Raw genomic sequence first — 22,366 nt, 5'->3', positions numbered from 1 at the left:
AAATTCTTTTTTTTTTTTTTTATTATGGTTGTCTATTTTAGTATATTTTAAAATGTTAATTATTCCTGTGATGACAAAGCTGAATTTTCAGCAGCCATTACTCCAGTCTTTAGTGTCACATGATCCTTCAGAAATCATTTTATTATGCTGCTTTTCTGCTCAAGAAAGAGCCTGTTTATTACAGAGCTACAATGGATAATTGATGTACAGAATAATATTAGACAAAAAAACTATACATAATTTATTCTTCTCAAACCTAATACATACTTTCAGATTTTTATGTAAAACTAATGCTTAATAACTTACATAATATACAAGATTCTAATATACAAGCTGAAAGTTACCATGTAAGGTGAGAGGGGAAACCTTATGCATCCCATTTTACTCCTCAAAAATGTCAAAATTTCTTACCAAAAGCTAACTGTTTACCAAATTTGCTTTACCAAATTAAAGTGCAAAAGTTCAAACTTTATCAGTCTGGCTGCATTAACGGATTCTGGCATAGGATACATAAACAACAGTACTAAAAGCCTCCCACAGCTCATACGCATTTCCACATTCTGTTGCAACGGTCCCCCTCATTCAAAACAATTTGTGACTTAGAAGTTACACTTTTCCAATCAGCTGCCTTTGCTATGCCTTTCATACTTCAGCTGCTTTCTGAATTATTATTTTTTTTTTATCTTCACCTGGTAATGTTTGACATTATGTTGTTAACACAGCACAGGTCAAATTACCCAAGTCAGTAAAAGAACAAAACCTATATGGCCTGCTACGTAGTTTACTGAAAAATAAAATCACTTGCGATTTAAACCCGGGTAACTTTCAATTACACAATCATAAACCATCAAAGATGATCACTCCAGATCATTTGATTGAGATACTAAATCATATGGCACTTCATGCTGCCGCCATGCTGACAACACTCCGCTTTCCTTTTCAAAGTCTCCATGTCTCCAGTCTCAGCAAAGATCTCAGCATGCCTTTCTGGCACCTCGTTGACCACTCAAGATCAACTTCATCAAAACCAAGCTCCCCTACCCCCCAGCCAACACCCCCTAACTCAGTCTATCATCATCTCAGCTGAAGGTCACACAGCTTTCAACGTTTTCTGTGCAAAAACTATGGTACCTCTCAAGACCAACCATCAAATTCATGTACAAAATTGAAACAACCACCTAAAAGTCGTGGCCTAGTGGTTAGAGAGTTTGATTCCTAACTCTAAGGTTGTGGGTTTCGGGCCGGCAATACCACGACTGAGTTGCCCTTGAGCAAGGCACCAAACCCCCAACTGCTCCGCGGGCGCCACAGCCTAAATGGCTGGCCACTGCTCCGGGTGTGTGTTCACGGTGTGTGTGTGTTCAATGCTGTGTGTGTGTGCACTTTGGATGTGTTAAATGCAGAGCACAAATTCTGAGTATGGGTCACCATACTTGGCTGTATATCAGGTCACTTTCACTGTCTCTTTTTAAACCAGCCACTTCATTATGGCAAAATCCAAAATCTTTTTCTGCACTTCTTTGTTTAGTATCTGCTTATTTAACATTACTCACTTCTCATTGGCCTTTCCTGCATCTGCTACATGATCCCTTAAACATATTCAAAACATTGCTTTGTTTGATTGGTCCGTTTGAATGTCTCGCATTCAGTTTATATTCAAATGGTCAAGGAAGTGATAAAAAAGATTGTAACTGTTAATCTGTCTCTTTCTCTTTGCTGACTCTTTTCTTTGCTGGAGTTCTCTTCTCAGGGCTCTGCCCTCTCTCTTTCTCTCTCATGTAATATTTCACATACTTGTTGGGTAGAATTAACTATGTTTTACCATCCTTCATCTTTTTTGTAACCAATTCAAGTGTAACCATAACAAAATACTGTTATTAAACCACTTTGATTATAAATGATGTTCTAAATAGTCTTAATTCTATGGAGCCCCGCACATGACATGCAAGAAAAAATAAATAAATTGTGCACACGATTTACTAATTCGTTCCCTCAATGTACTAAAACGTGCACACGATTACTTTTGCGTTCCCTCGATTTACTATTGCGTTCCCTCGATTTACTATTGCGTTCCCTTGATTTGTTAAATTGTGCGCACAATTTATAAATCGAGTGAACAAAATAGTAAATTGAGGGAACGCAATAGTAATCATGTGCATGTTTTAGTACATTAAGGGAACAAATTAGTAAATCATGCACACGATTTAGCCTAATATTTTTTCCTTCATGTCATGTGCGGGGCTCCATATGATTCAATAATAACTTTGAAATAATATCCTATTGTAATACAATATAGTCACTCAATAGCAACGCTCTCCCAAATATTTAGCTATTGTAACTGCGCCTTCTTCTGTCATTGGTATAAGTTGGCAGTGGGTGGTAATACACTAGAAATGTACAGGGCCTGGTTCCCCAAAACGTTCTTATCGCTAAGTAGTTCTTAACCTATTCCTTAACCTCTCTCTTAACCTTATGGCACGATTCCCGAAACGTTCGTACACTAAGTATATCTTCTGTAAGTCACACTTTCGTAAGGTTGGTCTGGAACATTCGTAACGCTCTCTCTTAAGCGTTGTTTGAGCTCAAGACGCAAGTCGCCGCCACTGTACAGCAGTCTTTAGAAATCAGCGCTGCGCAGTACAATTCAAACTATGGTATGTTGACAATGTGGCTTAACAATCATTTTATGTTATGGACATTATAAGACTAATAATAAAATATGTTCGCAATGGATACAATCACTTTTGATAATGAAAATCTGGCAAACAATTTGGCACTAATTGACTAAGATCTATAAATGGGTAAGCATAGTGGTGTCCAGTAAGCGACCAACTATGGCAGTGATCCAACGTGTCCTTGTATTGAATCAAAGCCGGCGCCGGCCGTGGAGCCATTTAGTCCATGTCAATTTTTTTATCAGGCAAAACTGAAGCCCTTTTGACATTTTGCCTGACATGGCTATATTAAAAAAAATTGCCTCCCAAGACAGCTCATTATGGAGCTGCTGGACCTTCTCAAACCTGCGCTTGCAGGTATGCTTTGCTTTAAGCCCTGAAGTCCAGCTGCTTGCAGCGCTAAGGTTTTTTGCTACAGGGAGCTTCATCGAGGTCGTGGGTTCATAGGTTGCTTTTTATTGAAAACATTAACCAATGGCAATCAATACTGCATTAAACAGTAGTAACTGGAAACCATGCTTACATTATCAGTACCATTACTTTTTACTGTTACTTTTCAAATTATAAAATGATTGTCACTGATGAGTTTAATCATTAATAACAAAGGCAAAAATGTGCATCATGATGACAATTTAAAAAATGCAAAAATTTGACAAAAAAAAAATAACACCACAAAATATTGCACTAACAATGTTTTTGAAGAGAAAAATCCACAAATAATATAAATGTTTTAGATAATGCAGTCAATAATATCAGGAATTTACCTGTTTCAACTTTTGAAAGTAACTGAACACTGGTAAAATGAAGCAAGGGAGCCGACTCGTCACTATATATATATATATATATATATATATATATATATATATATATATATTAGTAGTGTCAAAATTAATGTGGAAACGCATGCAATTATTATTATTATTTTTTTTTTTTTTTTTTTTTCAGTTTAACACATATCAAATATTTAACGCAAATAAACCAGGGGCAGAGATAGGGTTGGCCACCCCACAACTGCTGTTTCTGACTCTTTTTTTAGAATTGTGTTTATTTACTCGCCTTCAGTCATAAAAAATAAACAAATGAATAAATGCCATTAAGCAAATATTAAAAATATATTGTCTTTATGTTCTATTTACATTAGTTTGGAGATTGTAAAATAATTGCAATATAAACTGCAATAATAACATTTTAGAATTTTTTTTTTATTTGTTATTATTTTTTATTATTATTATTTTATTTTTTTCGAATTATTATATATATTTCATTCAAAAGTTATGCTAAGTCCTTGTTAGAGGAGATCAGGACTCAATTATCTAAACTATGTTATAACAGAATGATTTGATTTACCATTTTTCTTTAAGCAAAATGTGTGTAAAATGGCCATAAACAGGTTTTCTCATTATATATAATGCATCTGTTGGGGCAACCTGTAGTGGAAAAAGAAATTTTCATAATAGATTTTCATAATAATAATATTATTTGTATATTATCATAATAATATAATATCATAATAATAATAATAATATTTCCTAGGAATATTGAAATATAATGTATTTCCCTATTTATTTGTTGTGTCTCCAAAAATAGTCCAGATGTCATCTACAGTGGACATTTATGAAATCAACATAATGTTTCATAACAGAAATTCATATTTTGATTTGAAACCCCATAACATTTTCCTGAGATTTTTATTTATGACACACAGTTTAAAAATATTCAGATTTAAATGATAATTACAAAATATTATCATATTTCTTTAAGACTGTCACTAAATCAATATCAGACATTTTTGAAGACCAAGGAGAGGGAGTGGCCATGCTGAAATATCCAATCATTAGGTATCTCTGAAAAGCCCTGAAGGTGCTCTGTAAAGGACATCCAGACTTACAACTGTGGCATGTATAGTCTCAGAAACCTGAACCAGTTATAATTCTAAAATATTATTGCTGTTATTGTGTCAGAATTTAGTTTTATTAGATTTTTAGGCAAGAATGTACTTAATTAGACCTCAAATATGCAATTCAAATATAAAGATAGGACCTATCTGACAATATGGGGAAGTCGTGGCCTAATGGTTAGAGGGTTGGACTCCCAATCGAAGGGTTGTGAGATCTAGTCTCGGGCCGGACGGAATTGTGGGTGGTGGTAGTGCATGTACAGTTCTCTCTCCACCTTCAATACCACGACTTAGGTGCCCTTGAGCAAGGCATCGAACACCCAACTGCTCCCTGGACGCCGCAGCATAAATGGCTGCCCACTGCTCTGGGTGTGTGCTCACAGTGTGTGTGTATGTGTGTTCACTGCTCTGTGTGTGTGCGCATTTCGGATGGGTTAAATGCAGAGCACAAATTCTGAGTATGGGTCACCATACCCAGTGTTGGGAAGGTTACTTTGGAAATGTAATAGGTTACAGATTACAAGTTACCCTGTTTAAAATGTAATAGTAGTGTAACTTTTTTAATTACTTTAAAAAAGTAATGTAACTAATTACTTATTACTTACTAATTACTTTACTTAACTAAATACTTTTGAGTACTTTTTGATTACTTTTATAAATTTCTAATTAATGTTTATTTGCAACTGTTAATCATCTTCAACCATTTACACCATGCAGGTTTAACCTTAAAGTAGAGCTCAACACTGTCAGACTTTCACCATCCTTCATCACTTGAATTAAGATGATCCCATTTGAACACATCCACCACACAATCAGACTTTAGTACTGCCTTTTACTTTAATGAGATTGATCTGAAGTTCGATGCAGATTTAAAATCAAAAGAAATAGTTTATAGATACTGTTTTTGAAACCAAATCTTTGCATAACTACAGGCATCTAACTGCATCTAACAATGGTTTGGGGAAAAATAGTTAATAAAAAAATAAAAGCATATACATCAACTTAAATACGGTTATCTAATAAGCATGTGTCCTATTTTGTGTACTAAACTCCTGAAACATTGGTGTCTTTTTGAAACACTGCTGTCTCTTTGTATATGATATGATGATAGTTTCTCAAAATAAAAATAAAAAAATAGGCTGGGAAATCTCACACTCATACACCCACAACCCATTCTGAAACATGGACAACCCTATTTTTTTTTTTTATGGACCTGACATGAAAAATTTGAATCCTTAGGTTGGGGGACTTGCAACATAATTAAATTACAGTTACTTATGAAAATTGTAATGATTACAAAGAGGATTACATTTGAATATTTACACACATCCACATACAGTTTATTTCTTTCCCAAATTGCACTAAGACATGTGTCCCATAATCCGTAGAATTCAGTCATAAAAATGGAATTCAGCCTATAACGCGGACGAAATATGCCACATTTTGGATGAATGAATCAAAAGTAGGTCAGTACACTTGAATAAAAACACGATATGGACTGGTGTCTGTGAATATTAAGCCGCAAAAAGACTGAATATGAATCCTGCACGTTCTGCGTTTCTGTGGAAATCAGGCGCTGACTGGACTTTGGGAGAACCGGGACTATTGCCGGTGGCCTGGCAGACGATTTGGCCCTCTACTTTGATATTGTTATTGTATAATTGCAGGCCGAATATACTAAAGCGATTATTTCCGAATCCGCCATTCGATAATTAAATCTCTAATAAATCATGAATCGGTTAGTTGTGACTGGCCATGGTTGGTCTCGCGCGCTCTCTGCGCCTCCGCTGAACGGTTTGGATCAGACTCCGGAGTAATCAATGCGAGAGAGAGAGACCAGAGTGAACTGTGTAGCGCACAGCTGGAGCAGAGAAGCGACACTTCTGTTCAGGGTTTCAGGTGCAGGTCAGTTTCATCTGTAAATATGCTAATGTAGTTTTGTCTTTGTTTAATTACTCATTTTTTCTTAGTAACTGTAACTGATTACTGTTACATTTATTTTGTAATTAAATTATGTTACGCCGTTACATGTAACTAGTTACTTCCCAACACTGACCATACCATACTTGGCTGAATGTCACTTCACTTTCTTTCTTCTTTTCACTTTCATATGTTTAGATGTTTTTTAAGCTCCAGGCCGACAGCATCCGTTCTGCAATCATGTACCCACCGACAACAGCTTTATCTCGGGCAGTGCTTCAGGAATTTCCCACTGGCTCTTATGTAGATGGTATTACACAAAGTTTTATTCATTTTGGTTATATTAAACAGGCAATCTTTGGTCTTATTAATCTATTATTTGTTCCAGAGCAAATCGATTCATACAGTGATATACATATACTTTTTTTTTTTTGACATACATCCATTAAAAACACATCGAAACACATGAAACCTGAAACCTTTCCTAATACCCGTATAAGCTGCTAATTTGCATTTCTGCTCCAAACACCTGTCCACTTGTTGCAACTGGCATCACATCACTCTCTAAATAGCCAACAAAACAATCAAAGTTTTTGAAAGTTCCCACGCGAGTCATGTGCCATTTTAAACAATAAACATGTACCTTGTTACACTTGCAGCAAACTACCTGCAACTACAGTAATCAATTGAGCTGGTCAGGGGCCAGGGTCAAATCATAGCACTCTGAGTGTCTTTTATTTGGTGCACAGAACTGTACAGAAGCTGTCCAGAATGTGTGCTCTGAAATGTGTCCATGCAACAAGAACCATCCACAGCCTACGGGCCTGTGCTAGTGCTCTGGTCCTGGCGATGGCCACCACAGATGGTGCTGAAATCCATCACACATGCAGCTCCAGAGCTGTGACGCAAATTATGACACTGTCCAAAAATATTTTAGAAACAATTCTGCAGATTGGTGTTAAAACTATGAGAGAGTGTAACAAATTCAATGAGATAATTCAACTTTGTTTGACAAGTTAGACAATTTTTTTTTATATTTGACTGTAAAAATCACCTTTCATGCACTTTCTCTCACACAGTTTCCCAATTGTTTGGCTCCCTTATGAAGGTACGATCATCAATAATTAATCTGCATAGCTCTGGACTGATGCAAGCAAGTACTGGATGAATGAGCAGGATAGAGTGATCACAAAGCAAGTGAAAGACTCAGAGAGAAAGAGACTGGATGGAGTGAGTGCGATGTTCCATCCGTGGATATAAAGAAGGAACAGAGCTGTGATGAAACCATTGTCATGTCCAAATTCACTTGACTTGCGACTATGTTTGCAGGTTTATTGTCTGCATTATACAAACGTCTTCATGGGAGTGGCTGTGTTCAATGTTTCAGTGTGTATGTGCGTGTTGTCTTATCATCTCTATTAATCAAATGAGTGCTAATGAATGCCTCTGCATATAGATTTTCATTCAGTGCTCTGCTTTATTGCAGACTATTTAAGCATCCCCCTCCCATTCCCTCTTCATCTCTCAGTTTCTCTCCTATCCTCTCCCTCTGTCTGTCTCTCGCTCTCTCTTATACTGATATGGGTTGTTGTTTCCGCTGTTTAGCTATTCAATTTCTCCACAATATTTCTACTATTCCATGCTGTTCTATTCCTCTTAAAGGTACAGTTCACCAAAATGGAAAATTATGTCAAGATGTATTCAAACCTGTATAAATATCTTTCTTACATGGAACACACACACACACACACACAAGATATACTGAACAACACTGGAAACCAATTAATTTCATTGTACAAAGAAATGTTATCTTGTATTGCACAGACAATAAAATGTCACACAGGTTTGGAAGGGTGAGTAAATGATGACAGAATATTAATTTTTGGTCAAACTGTACCTCTAAGTGTTTGCATGAATCAAAACACGTTGGTTGTTTGTTTGTTTGTTTGTTTGTTTGTTTGTTTGTTTGTTTGTTTTTAAAGTTTGGGTTCAGTCAGATTTTTTTTTTTTTTTTTATTAAACCTTTACTCAAAGTTGAATTAAACTGATCAAAAGTAAGAGTACATACATTTATAAATGTTACAAAATGCTAGCCTACATGTTTGACTGTGTTTATCATAATCTAAATGCATGCTATATGGAAGACTAATGGTTAATTATACAGTCAGAAAAAAAAAAATAATGAGCTGTTTTTAACATTGATAGTAATAAATATTTATCGAGAACCAAAATCAACATGTTGGAATGATTTCTGAAGACTGGAGTAATGACTGCTAAAAAAAAAATCAGATTTGCCATCACAGCAAACAAATGACATTTTAAAATATATTCAAATATAAACTATATACTATACTATAAACTATATATTATTTTAAATTGTTATATTTTCTCACAATATAGTTTTTACTATTTTTGATCAAATAAATTCAGCTCTGCTTAGCACAAGAGTTCAAAAACATAAAAATCTCAATTTAAAACCCTAACTTTTGAATTGTTTTTATCTAATTTTCTTCCCATGATTAAATATCTTTCAGCCACAAAAATCCAACTAAAACAGCACATTCTTGTTCATTTCCTATCACAGAATATAATGATGTGTTCACACCACATGTTTAAGATTTACAAACCTGAAAAGGGCAGTCAGGCCACAACCACGTACACATATGCTTTCGTGCCAACCAAGGAGCAAACCTAAAATGATCCTCCGCACCCCTGCTCTCCATTTCTCCAAGTCATTCATACGGGCTATTTCAGCTTCTACATGCCTGGGCATCTCTCAGTTTGCAATATAATGCAGAAAGGAATTAAATATTTCCAGTAATGCTGCTGGTCTTATTTCAACCCATACTTCTGTTAGTAACTGATGTGATTCTATGATAGAAATATAAATCTCTACATTAATAATGCCTCATATGGTTTTTGAACTGTGGCTTTGTGGCATTTTGTTCTGTGTAAATGTTTTAATAGGAGCTATGTGGCTGAATGTTTTTGTGGGTTTTCTGCATCAGCTCATGCTAGTAAAGAAAGACAGAGTAATCATTAAGAACTGAATCCGTGGCAGACTATCAATGACCACACAGAAGAATAATTTCAATTCCCTTCCACTCTCTATAAAAACAAATAGGAAAGGTGTGTATTTATAGGAAATACACTTAGGAAACACACTGTTTTGACCATATATGCCATAAAGGGACAGCTTACCCAAAATATGAAAATTCTGTCTTCATTTATTCACCCAAAAAGTTTTTTTTTTCACTATACAATAAACCCTCATGAAAGTATGATTATAAATATTAATTAGTCTGTACAAATGGATATATGGAGCATATGTGGTATCAATTTATTGTTACATCAATTTATTGCATATCAATGGAACCTTTAATAAAATTCATCATATGCCTTTTACAGTATATACTAATTGAAATATTTAAAATCATTATCTGTGGTAATCGACAGCATGATATGCAGACATTATGTTGAAAACAGTGCAGAATATTCCTCACACACATACACTCACACACACACCCGTCTCCCGCAGCTGGAGTCAGGGTGGGTGGTCTGGGTTTGGCAGCTCTGCAGCCTTTAATCATGGGCTGGGGAAGAGGTTGACACACAAGGGGGCACTGACCTCCTGTCTGTCCCAGCAGGGTGATGCGACCTGTGGCAGGAAGGAGACACGAAACCCCTGGAACCTCCCCTTATTAATGCAAACAGCCCCCATACAAGAGAGTCATTTAACATTAAATATACATACTACAGAGAGAGGATGAAAAATACATCTACCGGCCCCAATCTTTAAATCCTCATCCATATTCCATGGCCAGAAGATCCATGTTTTGCTCTTTTTCTCACCCTTTATATATCAGGCCTTCGTCTTCAATTTTGGTTTTCCGGTTAATAGTAGAGAATGTTTTTAATTCTGCATTGGAAAGGAACAGGAAGGATGAGAGCAGCATACAGTAAAGAGACCCGGCTGGCACTGATGTCATAGAACTCTCCAGAACACTGAGCAAGGGTTTCTCTGGCTCCCTCAAGCTCTATCTATCTCTATCTAATTAAATTTTATACCACTCTTTCTCCATTGCTACAAATATTCCAACACACAACAATGAACTCTCTTTCTCGCTCATTCACTCAGCTTCTTCTTTCAGAGGGAAGGGTGGGCGAGTCTAGACCCCAATCTAAAAATAGACCACACATCCAGCGCTCTCATGCACCGCTCTGTGCATAAGACTGCAGATCTCGCTCTCACTCTTGTGCTGTGTCTCTCACAAGCATGCTCACACATTATCATCATCGTTTTAGCGATACAACAGGTATTGCCATACATTCTTCCAAATATTCTTGGATGGACTGTCGACATCAGATCCATTCATATAATCGCTTCTCTCCCATGCACTTTATAAGACACAGCATTGTTCTATTGCTGCAATGCAATTTAACATAGTGTAAGCAAAAATGCTCTGTATAAATGTCTGTTGAAATCATTACTAATGCAGCATGTATTAAAAATGTATTGAGGGAACTATTAATGCCACACACATAGTAGATGTCTTTTGCACACAAAAACTGTTACTTTGTAATATCATGTGTTTATATCAGAGCAGAGTATATATATATATATATATATATATATATATATATATATATATATATATATATATATATATATATATATATATATATATATATGCATGTAAAACTATATATATATATTTACATGCACTTCAGGTCTTGCAGTCTCTTGCAGAGTTGAATCATATGTGATAATTTAGGAAGACATACAAAATGTGCAATTTAGGTAGGGGCAGGGTAGGGTACTCCAGGGCAGGTTTGAGAACCACTGCTCTAGTAAACTTCTTCGGTCATGTGTATCAAATCTCTTAGAGCTGCCTGGTACATATAGTGGAGACACTCGGACTGCTGTTCCCTAATAAGCTCTATGCCTCTAATATCCCACAATTTATCCGTACACGGTTCAGGAAGAGAAGCTTCCAGATTGGCACTTTGTGGTGTATGAATCATGTTCATGAAGCTAGAGCTACATCCTCTCAATCCTTCAGCCAGAAAGGAAACTTTTGAACTTTTAATGCCTTTTTGCCCAAATTGAAGATCATATTCAATCTTTAAATCTCAGTTTCAAACTCATGATCAGCAACAAATGCCATACTAGCTCTTGTGATGTGTTGATGTGTCTGATAGGAAAAGGGGCAGGTCTAGTGTTAAATAAAGTTACATTAGCACTTTCTGAAGTAGGCACTTTTTCCTAAAGCATTTTATTCCTGGAACACGGTTACAGACTAAATGTAACAAATCAAAAAATGTAAAAAAATCAAATTAAAAAAAATCAAATCATATCAAATCACTTTGGTATTGCATTACATTTTTACTTCATTTTACTGTCTCCTTTGAATTAATTTCTTATGTTACACTTCTTAATTGCAAGTCACTTTGATTAAAAACATCTGCTAAATTAATCAGTGTAAATGTAAATAACTCTGAAACTATTTTGATACATGCACTACTAACTGCCTCAAACAAAATCTTTATCTTTCAAGAACTCAGTGACATACATTAACTCCCAAACTTCAACAAATCCTTAGTCTAAATTACATAGATGCGTGACAGTCATATTCAGATTGCCAATTTTGTTTTCATTCAAGCTCTTTTTGTGAAACAGACATGAACGATCTGTGGTTGGTCTGTCTGAGAATGAGAGTAGGGCAGGGTGTAGGCCACTTTGTTGTTTCATTTTAGGGTCTAAGGTATAATCCCTGCAATCCAGAGGATAGTTTTATTGCTCAGAGGTTGCTCTTTCAAAGATGTGTTATTTGGTGACTGAGAGACGTACAGTACTGGGGATTGCCTTCAACAAATCACTTAACCCCAGGTTGCTCAAGCAGGTTGCTCAAGCAGGAGCATGACTGTAACAAGTCTTCTGTAAGTTACTTTGAAAAAAAAAAAATCATAAATAACAAAATCTCTTTAGACTGTAGAAACTACAAATGCAATCTGACTTAGAATGCATCCATAAGGTTAGAAACAGACAAGGAAAAGTGATAAGAGGGGGAGAAAATATTTCTAGCAAGCAAGCAAATAAATAAATACATACTTAAATAAATGATCTATTTAAGGAAATATATTTATATCAAACTAAATATATGTAAAACATTTTTGAAGCTTATTTCTTGAAAATGCCATGTTTAATTCAAAGTGTTTTTTGCTGTTTCTTTGTAATTATTTGAAACATTTGTTGGCAATTTCTGAGAAAAGTAAATTAATTTCAAAGTAACATTTTGTTCAGCTTACAATTTTTTGTTATTTTTACATTTGCATGAAAACATTACTAAGCATGTTTACAATGTAATTTTTCTCATCCGCCCATCCCCATAATTGTTTAATTATTCATCTAATCTCCATAATGTAGGGAAAATTTGACTCACATTTATAAGCTGTAACCCCAAGACATACGGTTATATAATTTTGAAAAGAAATTTCCTTTGAAATAAGGAAGATGTCTACAAAATAAGGAAAGAATTAAATAAACAGAGCAGGATTCACTGTCTAACCACTGTCTATCAGGAATCTGGTTCAGTCAGCCTGAAATGACATTAAGCCTCAAGTCCACCAAATAATGTTAAAACAATTGAGTGAACAAGAAGAAGACAGAGAGTACTGAGTGGTGGCTGGATAGGGGGGAGGAGGGCTGATACCAGATAAGAGAAATGAGGCTCTTTTATTGGATCAGTAAGTGTGCCATCACCCCCATGAAACCACATGAGGGCAAACAGCCCACTTTAAAAGCAGTTCTGTCACCAATCAATTAAAGAACAGACCATCATCCTGCATACACACAATAGAATACGACAGAAACTAAAACAATTAGACAAAATCCAGTCAAAAATACCAAGAGATTAAAAACAAACACAGCACAACATGAAGGTTAATTGAGAGTATTTTTTCTTTGAATGGCAACAAGACTGGTAATTTGTCCATCTATCCATCTAGTCTTTGTCAGAGCTGCTGTATACATATGATATATATCTAAATGTCACTTGAACAGAATGTGTAGGCGCAGTTTGTTTGAGCCCTGCTGCTGTTTATGCTGCGGGCATCAAGCTGCGCTAAGAGCGAGAGTTAAAATGCAATTACTGAGCTTACAAGCCATTGTGTACTTGAGCGTGCATGTGCATGTGCCTAACTGGATTTCCTTCTACAGACATATCAGCTATCCCTCACCTATCCAGAGAGAAACAGACTGTTCAATGCTGAATCAGAAAGGGAGGCTGTGGAAGGACGCCACTCACAAATGGACGCATCTGTTGGGTGTGAGATCATCACTGACTTGAAACAAATATTGATGAATGTTGGCAGTGAGGTTGAGATGGAGGTGATGCAACAACTTCTTAATTGAGCACTGGATGGTGTTTGAGGCAATTGCACAATTCTAGCCAGACGTTACATTTGTCTCTTTCACTTTCACTGTCAGTATACATGTTACGGTTATCGAGCCTGAAGAGAGTGACAATTTAAAGTGCACAGTTCCTTAGCAGAAGGCTGTCAGAAATCTAGGAAATCTGTTTACGCTCGTACTACTTTATATCTCCCACTAGCTTCATTATTTATCATAATCGCAGCATTACATCTCACAATCTGACTTTATGTTTTGTGACTTTTTATCTCCCATTTGTGACTTTATATATCATAATTTATTGTATTTCTTGTAATTTTTATAATTTATTATATAAAAATATATATATTATTATTATTTTTTTTTTACTATACACTGTATAGTTATTGCTATTATTGTTGTTGTTGTTAAAATACAATAACAACTATAAATAACAAAATATTGATTTTAATAAGCTTTTAAATACTGCCATATTTGATAAATTTCAAACAATAACTTTTTTAGGTTTTACTTTGATGTGGCAATAGGCTTACTTTATTTATTTTTTTTACATCTGAAAATGTAGCAGTTTAAATGCATAATGTTAAATACACCACATTAATCTATCATTTTATGTAACAGCAGCTAGCAAGGTTTTTTTTTTTTTTTTTTTGTACTTAACTTCAAAACAAGCACAAAAATACACAAAATCCTCTGTGCGAGACACTAAACAACAAGAGAAAATGAAGGGGGATCAGAGAAGTGGAGTGGAAAAAGGTATGAAGGATATAGATTGACTGAATAGGGCTATTCATTTATGGGTGATTACAAGCACGGCGCTGTTTGGAGTATTAACTATCTTATCCCTGCTCTGTCACTGGAGAGACAGCACAGAGTATGAATGATGGAAAGAAATAACAATTAGGTTCAAACAAGTGCCACCATTTGAAATCTTTCAATTCAGCAGATGTAAAAATAAGGAGATAAAGAAAAAATGTGAGGGAGAGTTAGAGAAAAATATGGTTTCAAACAGCACTGACAGGAAACTCTTTATGAGTCACTGCTACATGTCACTACTACACACATCTTTAGATGTCATTCCTCTCTCGAAATAGAGAGAGCGATAAAACTGTTCTGGATGCTCAGACCCTTCAGTGGGAAAATCTACTGTGAGGATCTTCGAGATACAGTATTGTTCAAAATAATAGCAGTACAATGTGACTAACCAGAATAATCAAGGTTTTTAGTATATTTTTTATTGCTACGTGGCAAACAAGTTACCAGTAGGTTCAGTAGATTGTCAGAAAACAAACAAGACCCAGCATTCATGATATGCACGCTCTTAAGACTGTGCAATTGGGCAATTAGTTGAATTAGTTGAAAGGGGTGTGTTCAAAAAAATAGCAGTGTCTACCTTTGACTGTACAAACTCAAAACTATTTTGTACAAACATTTTTTTTTCTGGGATTTAGCAATCCTGTGAATCACTAAACTAATATTTAGTTGTATGACCAAAGTTTTTTAAAACTGCTTGACATCTGTGTGGCATGGAGTCAACCAACTTGTGGCACCTCTCAGCTGTTATTCCACTCCATGATTCTTTAACAACATTCCACAATTCATTCACATTTCTTGGTTTTGCTTCAGAAACAGCATTTTTGATATCACCCCACAAGTTCTCAATTGGATTAAGGTCTGGAGATTGGGCTGGCCACTCCATAACATTAATTTTGTTGGTTTGGAACCAAGACTTTGCCCGTTTACTAGTGTGTTTTGGGTCATTGTCTTGTTGAAACAACCATTTCAAGGGCATGTCCTCTTCAGCATAGGGCAACTTGACCTCTTCAAGTATTTTAACATATGCAAACTGATCCATGATCCCTGGTATGCGATAAATAGGCCCAACACCATAGTAGGAGAAACATGCCCATATCATGATGCTTGCACCTCCATGCTTCACGGTCTTCACTGTGTACTGTGGCTTGAATTCAGAGTTTGGGGGTTGTCTCACAAACTGCCTGTGGCCCTTGGACCCAAAAAGAACAATTTTACTCTCATCAGCCCACAAAATGTTCCTCCATTTCTCTTTAGGCCAGTTGATGTGTTCTTTGGCAAATTGTAACCTCTTCTGCACATGCCTTTTTTTTAACAGAGGGACTTTGCGGGGGATTCTTGAAAATAGATTAGCTTCACACAGACGTCTTCTAACTGTCACAGTACTTACAGGTAACTCCAGACTGTCTTTGATCATCCTGGAGGTGATCATTGGCTGAGCCTTTGCCATTCTGGTTATTCTTCTATCCATTTTGATGGTTGTCTTCCGTTTTCTTCCACGTCTCTCTGGTTTTGCTCTCCATTTTAAGGCATTGGAGATCATTTTATGCACCTCTTTATAGGTTTTCCCCTCTCTAATCAACTTTTTTAATCAAAGTACGCTGTTCTTCTGAACAATGTCTTGAACGACCCATTTTCCTCAGCTTTCAAATGCATGTTCAACAAGTGTTGGCTTCATCCTTAAATAGGGGCCACCTGATTCACACCTGTTTCTTCACAAAATTGATGACCTCAGTGATTGAATGCCACACTGCTATTTTTTTGAACACACCCCTTTCAACTAATTCAACTAATTGCCCAATTGCACAGCCTTAAGATCGTGCATATCATGAATGCTGGGTCTCATTTGTTTTCTGAGAATCTACTGAACCTACTGGTAACTTGTTTGCCACGTAGCAATAAAAAATATACTAAAAACCTTGATTATTCTGGTTAGTCACATTGTACTGCTATTATTTTGAACAATACTGTACAATGAAAGAAGTCTCTAATTTTGCATTTATTTAATCAAAAATAGTGTACAAGAAGTAATATAGTGAAATATTATTCCGATTTTAAATGCAGTTTAATGGCAGTTTTCTATTGTAAAAAAAGAATGTAAAATGTAATTTATTACTATTGCAAACATTTTTTTTTTGTTTGCTTGCTTTGCAGCCATTACTCCAGATTTCAGTGTGACATGAATCTTAAGAAAGAGATATTTCTTTGCAACAGTTGTTGTTTCATAAAACTTATTTTATTTTATTTTTTCCAGAATTTAATTGATTTGATTTGAATACAATTCATACATTTTAATGCATTCTTTCTGAAAAAGTAATAATATTTTTAAAAAATTATAATAATTGTGTATTGCTGAATATTTGTAGTTTTTCTAAAAGATTACAATATATTTGATATATAGTATTCTTAGAATAAAGCTTTTCCTAAAACCACTGTGTGCTCAGTTTAGTTGTGTGCTTTGGGTCATTGTTATGTTGGAAGGTAAACCTTCTTCCCATTGGCATCTTTCTGGCAGAGGGCAGCAGATTTTCCTCAAGAATTTGTTGGTACTTTGCCCCATACATTTTCACTTCTATCCCGACAAGTGCTCCAGTCCCTGCTGCCGAGAAACACCCCATAACAAGATCTTATCACCCCCATGCTTTAATGGAGGAATGCTGTTTTTTGGATAGTGAGCTGTACTGGATTTCTGCCAGACATATCGTTTGATGTCATGGCCAAATCTGCATCAGAATCTTTAAGGTGTATATTGGCAAAGCTCAGTCTTGACTGCATGTGGTCTTTCTAGATGAATGGCTTTTTTCTTGCAACCCTCCCATACAAGCCACATTTGTGGAGAATTTGTGATATTGTCTTTACATGCACACAAAGACCACTCTTTTTCATAAATTCCTGCAACTGCTTCAGAGTCGCTGTAGGCCTCTTGGTAGCCTCTATACCTTATACCTTCTAGACTCTTTCATCCAGTTTGGAGTGATGTCCTGATTCAGGAAAGGTCTGTTTTTGTACCACATACTAAAATAATAACAGATAATACACTTAATAACATTCTTCACTGTGCTGCTAGGCATTTATTTTGTATCCATCTCCTGACTTGTACCTGTCCACAACTTTATCACTGAGATCTTTTGGTACTAGTTGATTGTTTGCTTCAATTGCACTACCAAGGACTGAAATGCTCCAGGAAAGCTCTTCTCATGCTGAGCTAATCATAATGGCCACAGACGGTCACAATGGAAAGTCAAATGGCATTGTGTACCATTGAGAAGGTGAGTTTACAAGTCATTTTTAGGGCAAGGGTGATCCTTTTTCCAACTCTGTGATTCTTTTTTTTTTTTTTTTTTGAGATGTTGGTGTTATATCTTTCATTTAGATGATGTTACAGGTAGCACTGAGTAAATACAGCTGAATAAAGCATAAAAAAAACTGTGCCAACTGTGTGTGTGTGATTGTTTTAAAAGAGGGGTGATTCTTTTCTCTGTATTTATTTGTTTATTTATTTTTACATAAAATATAAATAAAGCTATTAATGGGAAGGATTTTAACACAGATCTTTCATAGTGGTGGAGATACTCAGAATAAGCTCACTCATAATTTGTATGGCTTATTTTTAGATCTTTGCTACTATCAGTCCCATTGCATCTATCTGGTCATACTACTCGGTTGAACCTATAAACAGTGTTGATGATGAAAATAAAATCTATCTATCAGCAATAGAGACTATACAGTACAATTCATCCTTTTTTCCCTTTGGTTGAGTGAGCACAGCTTACCTGTTGAGAGATGAGGATACATGCAGACAGAGCGGGCTGCTCTAGAGCACAGGCTGTGCCACCACTGCGGTCTCAGAGCACTGGAGAGGAAGCCAACATTTTTGACAGAGGACTAGTAGAATTATACCTCAGTATCTACCTTGTTTGTTGTCATTTGCCAGAGCAAAATCTTGCTGATTGGCTTAAAAAAAAAAAAAAAGATCCCTGCTGTTTTTACCTTCCATTATGATGTTAAATACACATTTACATGTTTTTCTATTTTTGCTCCATGTCTTTGACTCTACTATTCCTGTGTGCATGACAGATCCATCCGGGAATAAACAGAAGTGAGACTGGGGGAGAGAAATCTAAATTCTACCACACATGAAACATGACAGCCCATGACTGGAGCTGTTGTCAAAGCTCATGATTCAGTTGAGTGATCATTACCAGAAATGGGTGTCACCGAGTGTTCTTGAGCACATGAGAGGGTATTCGGCAATCTGTTTCAGATGTGCGTCTCCAGAGCACTCTCTCTGTCAACATCGCACAGAACAACAGAACACATCCCTCGACAGACCACAAGGCAGATCCTTTATACTTTTCTCTAGAATAAAAACTCATACAATTCAACACTGATTATGTGGTTTTCTTGTATAGATCATGTTTCCTTTACATTAAAGGTGTTGTATCATGAAAATGTAAGACATTTCAGACAATTTTCAATTCTTAGTGAGGATCTCAGACAGTCCCGTTTCTGATATGTATAAATACAGCATTACAATCTCATATTCATGAGCCACAGGGTTCCTTCTAGTATATGTTCAACTTGTGTGGCCTAGAATAAACCCACCTTAGTGAGCAAACCACTTTGAATTCAGTTACTTTTAAAATCAGTGTTTTACATCATCAAACTGATATAATAAATAGCAATCTATTTTAAAAGAATGGACATTTAAAGAGAGAGAGAAAAAAAAACCTCAAAAAAATGAGCAGTGTAGATGAGTTCATTTCTTTTTATCAGCTGGTTGGACAGCATTCTAACGGCACCCATTCAACTGCAGAGGAGCCACTTAAGTAAAGTGATGTAATGTTAACTTTCTCAAATTCTCTTCAGATGAAGAAACAAACTAATCTACATTTTTGATTGATTTAATGTGGGCAAATGTTGGGGTGAACTGTTCCTTTAAATGAATACAGGTACATTCATAAGTTAGAAAAACGGTCTTGTATATAGGAATAACAAAGTCACATATAGGTACTACCTCAGATAGAAATGTATTCTGACAACATGTGGTGTTTTACCATTTGTTTAGCTGCCGATTAATTCTTTAACCAATCCTGTAAGCTTCTACATGTTATGATTGTGAGTCGTTTGCAAGTCATATCAATTAAAACAAAACGTAAATCGGGGCTGTTGGGTCTGTATCTGCGCGACTTTCTCCTATATTACCGGGGAAAGCACACACTGTACATGGTGAGAACGAGGCGTGTGCAAGCCAGTAGTGAATGAATGTGCCATGCTGGGAATATTCACAAACAGATTCATAAACTATGATTTGTGCACGTATCATTCGTTCTCTCTTACCGCTTTTCCGCTAATTAACTGGAAAACAACACGAGTCCGTCCTCGATCGCTCTACAGTGACTTGTTTACTCCAAATTTCAAGCTCGAGCCGAACCGATTCAAGGAGAGGCAGAAGCGCTGCAGTCAGCTTCCGCCAGAACGACCGGCTCCAATAGGGTCTAAAAATAGCTTCAAGAGAATTCACACAAACCCGGAGACTACGACAGACGCCTCGGTTATGTCATCGACTCCCTATAACTTAACTTAACTGCGGGAATTGTGTCCCAAGAATGCCTAATCCTGAGCATCTCACTCCCAATGCATTTAATAGCCTATTGTAGAACTATAAAGATATCACGATTTAACGACAGACAGACAGATAACTTTCTTCTACTAAAGGAGATGAAAAATGAATTGGTGAATGGAGGTTGTCAGTCTTTAACAACTCCTTTTTTTGTTCTACTGAAGAAAAAAACATAATGCAGGTTTGAATCAACATGAGGGTCAGTACATTATGACAGAACTATTATTTTCGTGTGAACTATCAATTTAACATTTCAGTATTATCTTGGTTATGTGAAAGGCGGGACAGAGAAATACTGAAGAATTTTAATTTGTGTGTAAACTATCCATTTAACACTTCAGTATGGTCACACTGATGCTTAAACACTTGACTAAGAAACAGTGTCAGTGGCTGAGCCCTTTAAAAGAGAGAGTCAGAACTGACTGCCGGGAACTTTAAAGGATAGCTAACACAAAGAATTGTCATGATTCATATAATTCCAAAACTGTATGTCTTTCTGTCTTCTGTGGAAAAAAATATTATAATTTAAGAAATGTCTGTCTGTGTTTTTGTCTCTAAAAAGGACGTCAATGGTCAACGAAACTGTTTTGTTACCAAAATTATTTAAAATATCTTCTTACCTATTTGTGGTTCACAATGTCTTTGCACTACAGTATGTGTCTCTGTGTAGTGTATCGGCTGCTTGTGCATTGCAATTTCTATTGTGGCTCTATCGACAACAGTTCCCCAACAGCTGCATTGATTAGCACAGGCCTCTTGGCCAAAACTAGCTGCTCATCTCTATTGCAATGTCAGACGAGTCCTTTGCGACAAGCTAGAAAGGGGCACCCACCTTGCAGATTTGGAAGTGCTCAGACATTAGTGTCTCCTGTATTTCCAGCTCCCGCGGTGTCGGTGCCGTACCGGGGGTCCCAGCCGCACTGCCGCACGCGGGGGATCCACCTGGATTGACAGGTGAAGAAGTGGTCAACCCGTCCAAAACCTTCCGGAACTTCTTCATCTTTATCCTTGTGTTTATATTTCAACGTTTCTCTTGAACAATCTCAAAACGTGCCGTCGAGACGATTAATACGGCATAAGATATGATGCGGCTTCACAGCACGAATTCAGACTCTTCGTTTCTTCTTCCTTTCAAAATTTATGTTCACGAAAAGTCGCAAAAAAAGCTCATCTTCCAAAATAAGGCTGATGATCATAAAAAGAAGATGATGGATTTGGGGGAAAAGGCGAGTTGAGGTTCAGTGCGCATTAAAGCCTGAACCAGGCTGGAGAAGAACCAAGAAACTTCATGGCACTTACGCAGGACGGTATCGCATCCAACTAGTAAACGTTCTCAGGAGGCATGTCAGAAACATAGTAAAGTAGTACAGTGTACTTTGGTAAAATGAATGTTACTTGCCGTATTTTATCGAGGTTCAATCGCTGTACATGGCAAAACTCACGCTGAAGCTTGTTGTTTGGGATCCCGGACGCAGAGGACACACGCCGCAGAGAAGCAGCATATAGCGACGTGCCAACGTCAAAAATGGATCAGAAATCGCCGCGAAAGGACATTATATTTCACGACCTGAAAGATGTCTGTGAAATCCCCTTCTCTATTTCTTTCTTCTGAATAATTTGGGAGAAGAGGAGGCGAGCACAATTGACCAGCACCCAGAATCTCTCCCGCAGTCGAGTGCGAGCTGCTGTCCAAGGTGCTGAAAGATTGAGTGAAAGACAGCCACACCCATCTGTGTCCTGGTTGGACCATGTGCTACGGCCCTACTGCAATCCCCGCCTTCCGGCTGCTGCGATTGGACCATGTGCTTCAGAAACCACAAACAATGAAATAGTGATTTAATTATTTGCAGATATTTTCTTAAACTTAATGTTATCTATATTGCACCAAACTCAAATATACAGTATTTTTTTTCATGCCAACAACTTAAATTCAAATATTTTAGATATTTAAAACTCAGAGGACCACAAACGTTCCTTACATTATGTTGGTATCCAGTTTGACATCGGTATAACGTCCTGCAGAGCTG

The 22,366-nt window shown here is 36.5% G+C and overlaps 1 protein-coding gene across 11 annotated transcripts in view; it reads right to left on the bottom strand.

Moving 5' to 3' along the window:
- Nucleotides 1-22,066, bottom strand: part of stxbp5l (syntaxin binding protein 5L) — a 164,593-nt gene extending 142,527 nt beyond the window's left edge. For 5 of the 11 annotated variants that reach the window (XM_026218103.1, XM_026218100.1, XM_026218105.1 and 2 more), the window contains exon 1: nt 21,172-22,064. In XM_026218103.1, the coding sequence (XP_026073888.1) occupies nt 21,172-21,339 (168 nt within the window). In that variant the 5' untranslated portion in view covers nt 21,340-22,064. Of the gene's footprint in view, nt 1-21,171 lie in introns of all 11 variants that reach the window. The other 6 variants (XM_026218107.1, XM_026218106.1, XM_026218108.1 and 3 more) reach the window with 3 other exon arrangements.
- Nucleotides 22,067-22,366: the final 300 nt, after the last annotated feature.

The sequence above is a fragment of the Carassius auratus genome, chromosome 34 (genome assembly GCF_003368295.1).
Source record: "Carassius auratus strain Wakin chromosome 34, ASM336829v1, whole genome shotgun sequence".
In the NCBI taxonomy this organism is placed as follows: Eukaryota; Metazoa; Chordata; class Actinopteri; order Cypriniformes; family Cyprinidae; genus Carassius; species Carassius auratus.
This window is presented reverse-complemented; position numbering and strand designations above follow the sequence as displayed.